At 40.2% G+C, this 13317-nt stretch overlaps 1 protein-coding gene across 1 annotated transcript in view; it reads right to left on the bottom strand.

Moving 5' to 3' along the window:
* Positions 1-13317, bottom strand: part of DPP6 (dipeptidyl peptidase like 6) — a 430344-nt gene that overhangs the window by 49274 nt on the left and 367753 nt on the right. Inside the window, exons 9-12 of the mRNA XM_086614246.1 lie at positions 9081-9235; positions 8031-8128; positions 2225-2348; positions 1150-1188 (exon numbers count right to left, since the gene is read on the bottom strand). Coding sequence (XP_086470372.1) covers positions 1150-1188; positions 2225-2348; positions 8031-8128; positions 9081-9235 — 416 coding nt within the window. The remainder of the gene's footprint in view (positions 1-1149; positions 1189-2224; positions 2349-8030; positions 8129-9080; positions 9236-13317) is intronic.

Raw genomic sequence — 13317 nt, 5'->3', positions numbered from 1 at the left:
CAAGCTGTGACAAAAATGTGAAATGCTTTAAATCGGGACTTGGAAAAATATAGTAAAAGATCTTTTTCTGACTTACTACTCCCTGTCTACTGTTCACATATCCCATGAAAAACAGTTCAGTGTTGTGGCTGAATTGGTATCAGTGGCTTCTCTCTAAAGAACAGCTTAATCAAATCCGAGGTCACTTCACAAAGTGACTGCTGGGGAAGGGTTATAAATGATCTTCTAGAGATTTACATGCTGGAAATATAGAGGTTTTATATAGATATATTTTGGGAAAAAAAACCTTTTCTGAAAAGAAAAAAAAAGAGAAAAAGAAAAATCCCATAAATCAAAACTTCTTGAGAAGGTGGGTTAGATTTTCTATCCTATTTTCTATTTACATTCTTTCTTTCCCAGGGTTTATTTTCATCTTTGTTTTATTTCATTTGGGAGATGGAAGCACATAGCTGTACAATGTCATAGCATAAGTTACAGTGTCAGAAGAATTATGTGACACAGTTTTCTGTTAAAACAGGATATTAAACTGCATCAAGTGTTGCTCCCCATTCTATGCTCCATGTATGCTCTCATTGTTTTAATTGCCTCATCAACAATTGATTTTGCACCTTTCTTACATGTGCAAATAGCTGCAGAATAACATAGATAATTTTGTCAAATTTAGCTTAAATGACTTTAAGGTGCTACCTGCATGATTTTGTCTCTAAATGGACATAGGCACTCTTAATAAAATGACCTTTGATCCTCGGTTTTCAAGAGTGGACTACTTTCTTTTCTCGAAGACTAGAAAACAACCACAGTACTGCTTAAAATCATCATCAGCCTCAACATATGGTACGAAGGACTACCTCTGAGGCTGACAAGTCTCACACAGATGCTGTCAGTGGGTGAATTTCCACCAGCATCAGCTTTTCGTCTCTTAAATCCAAGTAAATTGCAGGCTATGAACTGTGGGACCTACCAGAGAAGATGGCATCTTCAATAAGATCTTGTTTATTACTGGGAAACTGTTTTCTATAATACAAATCACATCAGCTTCTAAGGATCTTTCTCAGGTCTGGAAATCAGTTTTTCTCTTTGGGGGAAAAACAAAGAAAGAAAGAAAGAATCCTACCAAAAACTTGACCGCAAAGAGAAGATCACTATTACCTGTCTGTGCAGCCAGCCTTCACTTTCGTCTTCATGTTTCTAAAACAAAACAAGAAAATTAAATATCATACTTTGTGTGTATTACATTTTACTTTTCAGTGTGGGAAGCAGTTGGATTGAATCTGGAAAGTTGTGCATAAACACAAAGAAACTGCTAAAATGTGTACTTCAGGTGTGTAACCCAGTGACTACTCTCCTTGTCTTTCCTCTCTGATGAATAAGCACGCACTCTTTCAAAAAAGCATTTTACTCGTACAGACAAAACACATACATCCACAAGATTCCCCAAAGAAATAAAGCTTGTTAGGAAGCAAATAAAGATTGAAATAAAAGTTCCCAAGAAAAGATTCTGCACTGTGCTCTATGCATAGTATGGCATCATTTTTTCAAGGGGTAGATGTATCAGAACACTTTTATGCTGAGGAAACAACCATGTCAGTTTAAAAGATGGTATTTGCTAATAATCACACAGATTATATCAATACGCCATTTACATTAGCATGTCTATAGAAGGGATTAATTAACTACAATTAAAATGTGGGTAGAGGACCATGAGCCATTTTTAATGCCATTGAATATATAGAATCATAGAATCATTTAGGTTGGAAAAGACCTTTAAGATCACGAGTCCAACTGTTAAGGTTACAGTGCCAAGCCCACCACTACATCATGTCCCTAAGTGCCACATCTACAGGTCTTTTAAATACCTCCAGGGATGGTGACTCAACCACTGCCCTGGGCAGCCTGTCAGCCTGTTCCAATGTTTGGCAACAATGTTTGGGGGGGGGGGGGGGGGGGGGGGGGGAAGTGTGTGTGTGTGTGTGTGCTTGTGCATGTATACAGTTCTTTCAAGAAAAGTAATCACTCTCTTACACACATGCACACACAGAATGTTCCGGGCTTTCTAGAAAGTGTAAAAAAACAAAAAGGTATTGCAAACTTTGTTTACATTCTGTGTCTGCCTAAATAAATGTGTGCCAGTTGGTTTGTCGCCAGGTGAGATAACTGAAACACTTTCTCCTTGTGTGGGTTACGAAAACCGATGGTGAACGACCATTTGGCTCATCTCTCCTACCTTCGTGCAGACTCCCGTGGTCGCATCGCACAGTGTCAGGATAGACACGTTCTGGGCCCTGTTCAGCCAGTTTACTGCCACCTTGGTGCTGGTTGCCCATTTCACCATGGTTATGTAGTAGTCCCTGCAAACACAGACAACCATAAAACAAATCACAATACTGACATCCTAACCAATTGCCACATGGCAGAGCAGTCAGAGGCTGCCGCAGGCAAATGGTCCAGGAGAGATCTCCGGTTATGAAGAATGCTGTGTCTCGTTGTCTCTAGGCTTCCTTATGTACAGATTTCAACCCCTAAAAAGGACATTTTTAGGGTTGTACAGGTGTTTTATCTGCCACTTCTGAAAGTCATTTTCAAAGAAGAGATGAATCCAGAGATAATCTTTCAAGCTATTCAGTTTTCCAAGAAGGACTGAAATGCCTGGAGCTACAAATTTATGCACAGGTGGAAAAGACATCGCAACCAATTTCCATTCTGAGCACACTAACCGGCTGACTCAGACCCATCACTGCCAATGTCTGGATTCTCTATGCTTATGAAGAGTTACTGGCCTCTAAATATGCTTACTACACGCCAAAATATCCAAGAGTGTTGCATTAAAAGGAAAATAGCAAAAAGGATAGAGTTTAGAGAGACATAGGTTTTCTGCAAAGCAGATGCAGCTGGTTGCCATAAAGATGTCAGCAGAGATGTGACAGTTTGCATCCACAAAACTGCTATCCCACACTCCCTGTACCATCCACTATTGCTGGAGATAGACTGTGATAATACTTGGAGTAAATCAGTGTGGGCTGCACAGTCCTGCGTTCAATATATTTAGGAAAAGTCCTGTGCAATAGTGAGCAACGGAATCACTTAGGCTGAGCTGGGCTGGAAAACACAGGATCATGAATAAATAAACCGATGGTCGCCTTCTCAGAGCCAATCTACCGTGGTACTCACAGATGTCCACCTCTGCAGCAATTCAGGGCTTCACCACTTTATCTGTAGGGTAAAACTCTGGCCGAGCTAACAAAGCTGGGGATGTTATAATATATTGCTGGACTATGTGGGCCAAAGACGTCCTTAAATTATAATATGACTTTTCACAGCATACAGTCTATAAAAAATTTATTAGTTCATTTGTTTGCTATAAAATATGAATAAGGAATTGTTGCTCTCATTGGAATTAATGTGCTGTGTCACTGGAGAGTACTTTGTGTTCTGGCAAGCGCTCCTGCATATACTGAAGAGAAAGGGCAAAAGCAACAAAGGCCCATTTGTCTAGCAAAATAACAACTTGGAAACTGATTTTGTAGTTTTCAGTAATATTTAGTGCCTGAATTTGGCTGGGGAAAAATAACAAAAGACCTCAAGGATTGCATCCTCCACATTGGAAGGAAGGATACTTCCAGGTGAGACAACAGCAGTCTGAAAATTCAGCGCCTGAAATAAAATTGTATTTTTCCTCTTTATCAGCAACAGCATAGGCCCTAAGAGGAAAAAAACGATGAAGCGAAATTAAACTGTATAACCATCTCTTCTTTCTCTCCAAAATTAACTGAGCAGATTGAGTCTCCCCAGAAAAGGAATGTGTATTTAGTACATATTGTGGCTTGGAGCATTTTTTCCATAAATCCAATTTAAAGTTTGAAGAATACATATTCAATTTTTACATCCCTCTTGCTGCTTGAACACAAGAGCCACAGTTCTTTCTCAGGAACTTTTAATTATTATTTCAGGTCAAACATTATCTTCCCTGCCACCCCAGAGATAGGCATGGAGTCTCAATTTCTCTGTCAAGTCTCTCCCACCCATCAAGCCCATGGATATCCCAGCCAGCAGACAACAGCAGATACTCGTTATTATTATTCTAGTCTCAGAGTAGTGTGGAGTCTTTAATTCACTTCACATCTTTTCTGTAGGACAGCCAAGTTTGTTTCCCATTTTGCAGAGGAAAATGAGACAATAAGGTGTGATTCGTCTCAGTTAATTTTAAACATCTGCAACTCCGGCAGCTGCACTGGTTGAGCAGCCAGTGGAGAGAAACGGGAAGTCAGTGCATTTCCCAAGCCCTCTTCATCTGACCTGTCCCAGATTATATATGGAGCTGATTTAAGAAGAACCTATTTCTTTACACAGGGTAAAATCTAGACCGGCAGGCACCCAACAACTTCATTTGCAGACATCCACATCAGAGTCGGTTACACCCTCCCAAAGGAAAGGAATATCTTGTCTGAGCCCCTTCAGGAAGGGTGCAGCTATACTGAGCTTTGCCATGTATTTCCCCATCCCAGTAAAAACGTTGATGGTTGGGTTTGCAATCATCTGAAACTGGTTATTTTGCAGCTCCCTTTTATATATACTCCGACTTTATCTGCCCGCTTTCTGGAGGTATGAGTCTAAAATATGAGGTATGAAGCTACATTATGAATAATTAAAGTACGACAACAGCAATAATCATAGAATCATAGAGTAGTTTGTGTTGGAAGGCACATTAAAGATCATCTGGTTCCAACCTCCCTGCCATGGGCAGGGACATCTGGCACTCAATCTGGTTGCTCAAAGCCCCATCTGACCTAACCTTGAACACTTCTAAGGATGGGGCAGCCACAACTTCTCTGGGCAACCTGTTCCAGTGCCTCACCACCCTCAGAGTGAAGAATTTCTTCCCTAGATCTAACCAAAACCTGCCCTCTTTCAATTTAAAGCCACTGCTCCTTGTCCTATCACTACATGCCCTTGCAAAAAGTCCCTCTTCAATAAAAAGCCATAAACTCCACAAAGAACAGACAATGATCTATTATGTGGCCAAGTGACAGGCCTGGACACAGCCAGCTCCTGCCTCTGAAACAGACTCATTTTGCCTGAATTTCTCCGTTATTTAGTTGTTTGTGAGCTACGCAATGACCAGTGATGATTTCTGCACTCAGGGGAGATAACATCTTTCTTTGATTTGCCAGCTGGAGTGCAAATATGACATGAGAAATAAATTGGATCATGGTCCAGTCCTGACTACCTGTTGATGTAATTCTTGGGGTCCAATGGTTTTCACCAAATCAAAAAATGCCTGTTGGGCATTAAATGTTAGAATAATATTTTTCTCCCCGCAATTTTCACGCTCTCCCTTCATTTCCTTTTTCTCACAGAAAAGCATGGCATCAGAGAAAATTTGGCAAAAATGCTCAGAATGAAAGATTTTTAAAAAGGAAAAATTATCAAAATTGTACATAATTATCCCCCAAAATATGTTTTGCCATCAGCTTTACATTTTTTTTTTTTCTTTAAACTGAAACATATCTCAGTTCTGTGGAAAATTTCTGACTTCCTTTAATTTTGAAAGAAAAAAAAGACTCTGGCATATCTCCACTTTATTCTCAGCTTTATTAATTGTACTAAACCGCTTTGCTCCAGATAAAAAGAACACCAAGAATTACCGCTCTGTCCATATATCATCTGTGTGAACAGATTGAGCACATTGAAATGCTTCAGATAGGACCGCTCTGCGTGAAGATCCTTATCACCAGCTTCCCCTGCTTCCTCGAAACTCCCTTCTGTAACTAACTGTACGTTACGTCCCTCTTGTCTGTTTAATGAAATGTTATCTCACTAATCCTCTCATTTCAGAAAACATATGCATAATGAAAATACACCCCTATTGCTCTAGCAGCACTACTTGTATCATGCCCTAGGGATGGAAATTGCAGTGGTTTTGATGAAATATACAGAGTCTAATTAATTATGATATATTTTGCATCATTTTACAATATTGATTGCATCCAAATAAATTACAGCCACCCAGAACCACACAGGACAAATTTATTAACAACGCTTGGATCTTGCAGTCTGAAGTTATTACTATAATTAAAACGGTTTTGAGTCTCTCTGTTTACAGAGTATGCTAGCAACACAAAAATGATACTGTCCAGGAGCCGCAGTTGGGATACTGTGATGGGGATTCTGTGATCCTGAATTGCTGCCTGCTGTACACAGATCTGAAGTTGTTTTTTTGCAAGGCAAGAGCAGTTATGCCCATTTGGTTTGGTCACAGGTCATACATCTTTTGTTGCATAAATGGATTTGGAGTGGTTTAGAGTTATTCAGTGAAAACATTCTGAGGCTGACATTAACTTTCCTTTGCAAAGAAGGGCAACTCCCGCCATAAATAATCCCACTCTCATAATAATCCCTATTATCAGATGACTACACAGCCTATCCACAGGCCTTAAATATTTACTGAGCATAACAGAGATCACCCCTGCGCCCTCCTCTGCCCTCCAAGCTGCCCTGTTTCATTAGCTCAGTGCTTTACTTCTATCTTTATTGGCACTGGAAGTAACAGATCCAGCAACCTAATTTAGCAATTATTAAACAAAGGTGAGCACACACGTTGGTTGGACGCTCCTACACGAGCAAGTGATGTGCCTGGGAAGGATAACCTTGCAGCATTACATTTGGAGGGGTCACTATGGATACTCTGATGTAGAAGCACAGCCTGACTTCTCTTGGCCTGCTCTAAAACTATTTCAAGCTGAAACTGAAGTTACTGAAATCCGGATTTGGATTCTGATCTCTGAGTTTTGCAGGGAGGAGTGCCATGTGTTAGCTAAAGCTGCTTCTCTCCTGAACAACGTGATCTTCCTTTCAAGTGTTCAGACACCCATAAATGGAGCTCAAGCTTTGACGGCACGCTGAAGTCATAGAATCATAGAATCATAGAATGGTTAGGGCTGGAAGGGACCTTCAAAGGTCATCTAGTCCAACCCCCCTGCAAGGAACAGGGATATCTCCAACTAGATCAGGTTGCTCAGGGCCTCGTCCAACCTGGCCTTGAACGTCTCCAGGGATGGAGCATCCACCACCTCTCTGGGCAACCTGTTCCAGTGTTCTACCACTCTCATGGTAAAAAATTTTTTCCTAATATCCAATCTGAATCTACCTCCCTCTATTTTAAAACCATTACCCCTTGTCCTGTCACAACTGGCCCTCCTGAATAGCCTCTCCCCATCTTTCCTGTAGGCCCCCTTGAGGTACTGGAAGACTGCTATAAGGTCACCCCGGAGCCTCCTCTTCTCCAGGCTGAACAGCCCCAACTCTTTCAGCCTGTCCTCATAGGAAAGGTGCTCCAGCCCTCTTATCATCTTCGTGGCCCTCCTCTGGACCCTCTCCAACTGGTCCATGTCCTTCTTATGTTGGGGGCTCCAGAACTGGACGCAGAAGTCCAAGTCAAACTTTTAAACTCTTGCTGAATGCAGACTTAAGCACTTGCTTAATTAGAAATGGATGTCTAAGCAGGTGGCTGAATTGCAGGCCAACTTCTAAAACACATTTGCCCTAAAACCAGCAAAGAGTAGCTTTCGTTTTTGTTTTTAATGACAATTGGGCAATGTATTAGCAGAATGTCCACCTGGTTTCATTCCTGTGTTCAGGTCATGAAGCAGTGAGCTTGTGTTTGCTGTGTTACAGGGCTGCCCTGTTCTTGTTTCACGGTCTTTCATACAAGCTGCAGACAATATCCCCTTTACAATGTCTGTGATTACATGTGAAATGAATCTTTTCTTGTAGATTTGGGGCCAAGTTCTCTAAAAATAACCTTACAGTGCAGTTAGTCTGGATAGCAGCAATTTCAAGTAAAAAATAATAATGCTCTATAAAAACACATGTAAGAAGAAAAACTGAAAAATTTTAAGCAGATTTATACAAAACGAAACTCTTCAATAGTTGCAGAGAAAGGCACTGTAAAACAATCTTGAAAAAAAGTCAGGGTCTGATTTAAAACCCTGAGAGAAACAGGGTCCAGCATCCCAGGGCAAGAAAGTACCTACCTCATTCTCTGATCATCTGGAGGAGTCATTTCCAGGTCATGGGTAGGTCCATTCAGACCAATCACGTGCAAAGAAATAGTTGGATTTTCCATGCCAGCCTGGATTTTAAAATAAGAATAAATTACCATATGATATATGGCACAGAATGGTTTTGGTTTACCATTTTATAATCCCCATGGATTATAAGATACACTCCCATTGCATGAGCGTACAGACCAGAATGCTGCAGTTGTTCACAGGAAAACTGCAACTGTAGTGATGTGGCACAGAGGTGTGGAGAGGTTGGGAGGCACAACCAAAGGGCAATTTTACTTAGGACACCTCTAGCCTTGGTAAAAAATGCTGCTTTTCATGGTGACTGGAAATGTTGCTATTTTATGTATCTTTTGATAAAAGGCTGTCTAATAGGATGATGGTAGATATAGTGAGATACTGATTCATTTTGTATTGTAGGAAGGGACATCCCCTGCACGATCACTGTTAGCTTCTACAAAACCTGCATATATGTGCATCTCTCTCCTCCTGGGCAGGTCTCTGCAGTCAAGGAGAGATTGGGTCTTCAGTATTTCTGTCTTTCAGTGGGTTCTTTGTAACGCTCAGGCACAACACGACTCCAAAACCAGGCTATCTCCTCTGACGTTAGGCCATTCCATATATTCTAAGGAAGCCCAAATGCTACATTTTCCTTCTATATCAAAGGCATGTATTTAAATGTAGTAATGCTGGCTTCTAAACTCTCAGACATGAACAACTTCTACCTAGCATGGAAGCACAGTTGCTTTTGTGTGGGTACAAAGCAAGAATCTTAAAATTTTATTTTCATTATATTTAGAATGACTAATACTGAATCAGAAAACTGCAATTTTACAAATGCAGCTAAAGGGTAATGAAGACCACATTCACTGGGGAACAGCTGATCTTCCCTTAGATCTGTTTATTGTCATTTCTTACCAATGTGCGTTGTTAAACAGTCTCCTGTCTGAGCCTACCGGAAAAAAAATATTGGTTTTTTTTTGATAAAACAACAGGACTGTTTTATTTTTCCCTTACCTTTGGATAATGATATGTTTTAACAGTAGGGTAAAGGCTGCCAGTGTATACCGGGATCTCCATGGTGGGGACTCTGGAGGCATTAATTGTTGCATATGCTAACCTGGTGCCATCAGGAGACCACCAATGAGCAATATGAGTCTTCAAGATCTCCTCTAATTTAAAAAAAAAAAATAAAGAGAGAGCAGAAAAAAAGGTTATTAGACGTAAATTTCTAGTTAGCAATAAATGAAACAGTGTGGATATGAAAATCCCAGTCTAATCACAGCACAGGGAAGATGCCATAGGAATATCAATTAAAAATACTCATTAAATTATGCCATATACACAAATGAACACAACTGATAACAATTGCTCCGAATATATAGGCTATTAAGCATAATTATCTTGCTCAAGAAACATCAAATTATTCATATTAGTACACATATTCATAAAAGCATAAAAGGCCCTGCTGCTTCTCCTATGTGTCCTGTGCCTGGATATGTGAACATACATACGTGCACGTGTCGGCAGAGCTTGGGTTCCCACCTGCCCGACGGTGACATAACCGAGGGTCCCTCGGGGCTAACGGAGAACTCTAACGACTGAGGTTTAGTTCTCTTCCACAGAGTTCACAAAGCCATACCAGACACATAACAATGAAATCAAACATCATTTATATTTAGACGCAAGCACTTCAGGTACAGTTTAAATCTTCCTAAGATCTGTTGCCAGTTGGGAATAAACAAAAATAGCAATTTTCTATAAATTATGCATTGTTGGAACTTTGAAACACTCTACAAGATACTAGGCTTTACAGTCTGTGGCTTGGATACTATCTTGACTTTTATCCCTATTCCATTTTTTAAATCACTTTTGGAAAGCAATTTTCCATAAGTAGCCATGGTCAGAGACTGATCCTTTTTACCACAGAATTTTGGGACTACAGATTTTTTGGTGATTTGAATAATGTAGTTGCTATTGAAAAGGTACTCAGGAAGATGCCACTACAAACATGTCAGAGTTCAAATATGTAAGGAGAAAGCAAGATTGCTGTCACAGGAAATTATTTTGAAGACTGGCAGAACCTAACTCTTATTAAATATAAATTCAAAGAACTTTTAATTTCCAATACTTTTTCTTATCATTTAATATCTTTCATTGCAAAGATGACTTCAGCTTATAGATATCCAGAAAAGCTATAAAATTCACTCTTTGTCCAAAGTGTCTCCAATTACTGACATTTGGAAGACACTAGCTTGGCTTTTTAAACCTCCCATTTTGCGAAAGGCAATAATGTAATCCATTTTCATTAAAAGGTTTAATATCATGAGTCATTCCTATTTAAACCATAGCAGAAGGGCTTGCATATGCTGTACAGATTGATGGCAGGAAGACAGGTCCCATTACTTTAATGTGACAATAAGAATTAAAGAGACCGCAGAGTGTTTCTAAGCCTTCACCACTGAAGTCCTGCTACACAAGTCCAAGCAGCTCCAACATCTGCTCTTATCACTGGTCACTGCAAGAACGAATGACGATTTTGAAAGTCCAGACCCACCACGCTGGTACACTACCCTGTGATGACCCCTCAATCCAACCAGAATATCCCTCTGATCTGAAGAGTAGAAACTCATCAAAGACTGCTCTATTTCTTTAAAAAAAACCCTTGGATGAGTGATCCTTGGAGAACAGACAGACAATTATATTCATCATTGAGTAAATGAACACCTTTGTTAATCCAGACTTGCATATGGCTTGAGATAAAACTCAAGGTAACATTAGAAAGGGTGCAAGGGAAAATCACCCTTGATAGTTATGCCTTCTACAAATAACAAATTAATTAATCAGTGGTTAATGTCAACATCTAAGTGAGGTTTCGAAAAGATGTCTAGGAAGTGGCAAATATATTACATGGGAAAGCACATGTCTGGCAAATTTGCTTTACTGCATTGTTCCACCTGTTGTGTGAACATTTAAAAGATGCTGCTTTTGACTTTTATATTGGTTGCTCCTTAAAGAGATAATTAAGAGCATAAAGGAAATGAAGTAAAAATGGGTGGCAGATGAATCCTTGACATTTTAACATTAATTAGGAATGACTTTATTCAGCAAACATTTTCTCCAGGATCTCAGACTTAATGAAGCAGTTCTGCTGAAGGTCACACACCAAGAAAGGTTTTACTGCAAGTTTTGTGAACCTCTGTTAATGAGATTTAATTGTGCGAACCTTTGCTGTGAAACAAAGCCAGGACCTTGCCATTATTAGAGAGATCAGTTAGTTTTAGCAAACCAGAGAACATTCTTATGAAATATAAAATTTATTCATACCAGCAAGTTTCAGCTGGAAATAAAATGTAATCCGCAGACAATTTGTTCTTGGGGACACTTTATTCTTTGCACTTGCATTTACCATATGCTCAGAAAATCAGTTGCAGTCAGTACTCCTGGGTCTTTCTAAAGTCAGTTCAGAAGACATTCCGTATACATAAGAAACCAGGTTCTCCTTGAACACCGAAGCCACCCTCCACATATACCTCATGATCTCCTAGCTAAGAGCATAAAATGATCATTGATCGAAACTTTTGCTCTCTTCCTCAAAGCTGTGGTCACTGGGTGCTACATGATGTAGGGGTGCCATGAGCGAGCTGTGGAGATTCCTCACAGTCAGTTGCTGGTGGCTCTGTGCTGCTTCTTTCTCCACAGCTTTGCTTGCCAGCCATCACGCTGGAGCGTGCAAAGCCAAAAATCAGAGAGAATGAAGTGTGCAGTTGCCTTAACTAAACAAGGACAGTGCTACTGCCTGTTCAGACTGGGTGGCTGGGTTCAAGCACAGTCTCTGAGGCAAGTCAATGCTTATTTCACATCCAATATCAAACCATACTGAAGCACTGGTAAGTACTGAATCTTTGGTGTGGACGCATATTAGCCAGCTGCTAATCCAGTGAAATGTTTATGCTTAAGGAGTGTTACAGTGTGCGTGTTTTAATCCCTCTTCCAGCAGAGTAAGGCTCAATCGAATGACCATTTCAAAGCTGTGTGAAACAAAGGGTCTTCTAAGTTAACAGACCCTCCAGAGGAGGGTTTGAAGTCCTATGTCAGAGTATATTCAGTGACAAATGGGTATATGCTCATTTTAGAGACTTTAATATCACCGGATGAGAAAAGAAACTGGAGGCAATAACAGAGTTGTGATGAGAGGAATCTTCCCTGAGCTGTAAAGGTTGCTGCATTCAGTGCATTATCTAGGTGGCCATCCTTTGTATCAAGACCTGAATAGCATCCAGAATGAATCAGGCTGTCCTCAGCAGGAATGAACTCTCTTCAGAAGAGATCAGCCACTTTCTTTTGGCCGCCCACATGCTTCTGCTCTGTGCAAGGCAAGATCCCATCACTCCACAGCCATCCTCAAGATGTGCCCGTGCACACGTCCACGCAGTCACCTCTCGTTGGGAGCACTGGTAATCACACCCACACAGCCCCACTGGTGGTGGCACATAAAGCCCTTCTACAGGAGTGAGTCCATGCAAGACTGGTGCTGAGAGCTTTTCAATCTTAAACTGCTAACATCTTCTAATAAGGCGGCCCAGGAAAAATATTGCAATGAATGCAAACAAACTAACCTTTTGTCTTCCAAGAAGAAGATGCCTCGCTTGTAGATCTGTACTGCAGATAAACAAGAGAACTTCTGGAGATCTGAATGGTGTGCCCACCCTTGGCGAAGCCCCTCATGTTATACAAATGAGCTGCAGTTAACAATTGCAGTGCTATTAGCTTCAAAAGAGTAACTTCCACTTCTAACAGCTAAGGATGCGTCCTTGGAAACTGAATAGAAAAAGTTTTTTGACTGCATCTAGAAAAGTAGAGGCTTTCTGCGTCTCAAGAGGTTAAAATAAGGGTGTAACAGGTAGAGGCACTTAGAAGGTTTTACCTATTAAATCAATTTCTTTTATACAATTAAAGTTCTCTTCTTGTTCCAGACATTGCTTTTTCTTCTTCAGTTAATAAACAAAATGAAATTAAAGCCTAACATAAAGTCCACGGCTTGCATCAGGAAAGAAAGCTCAAAAGAATTTGTCAGTAGGAAGCATCAAAAGAACATAAGAGGAAGAGAGATCAGAGAATAGAAAGGGGGTCTAGGAAAGGAGAAAACAAAGACTTCTAAGATAGTGAAACCCCAAGGGTTCTCATAGAAACATCAAATAAATACAAATGCTTATTTGACAGCTGCCATCTGTTTTAAAATCAATTACTAGAC

Source organism: Tauraco erythrolophus, chromosome 7 (assembly GCF_009769465.1).
Source record: "Tauraco erythrolophus isolate bTauEry1 chromosome 7, bTauEry1.pri, whole genome shotgun sequence".
Classification (NCBI taxonomy): domain Eukaryota; kingdom Metazoa; phylum Chordata; class Aves; order Musophagiformes; family Musophagidae; genus Tauraco; species Tauraco erythrolophus.
This window is presented reverse-complemented; position numbering and strand designations above follow the sequence as displayed.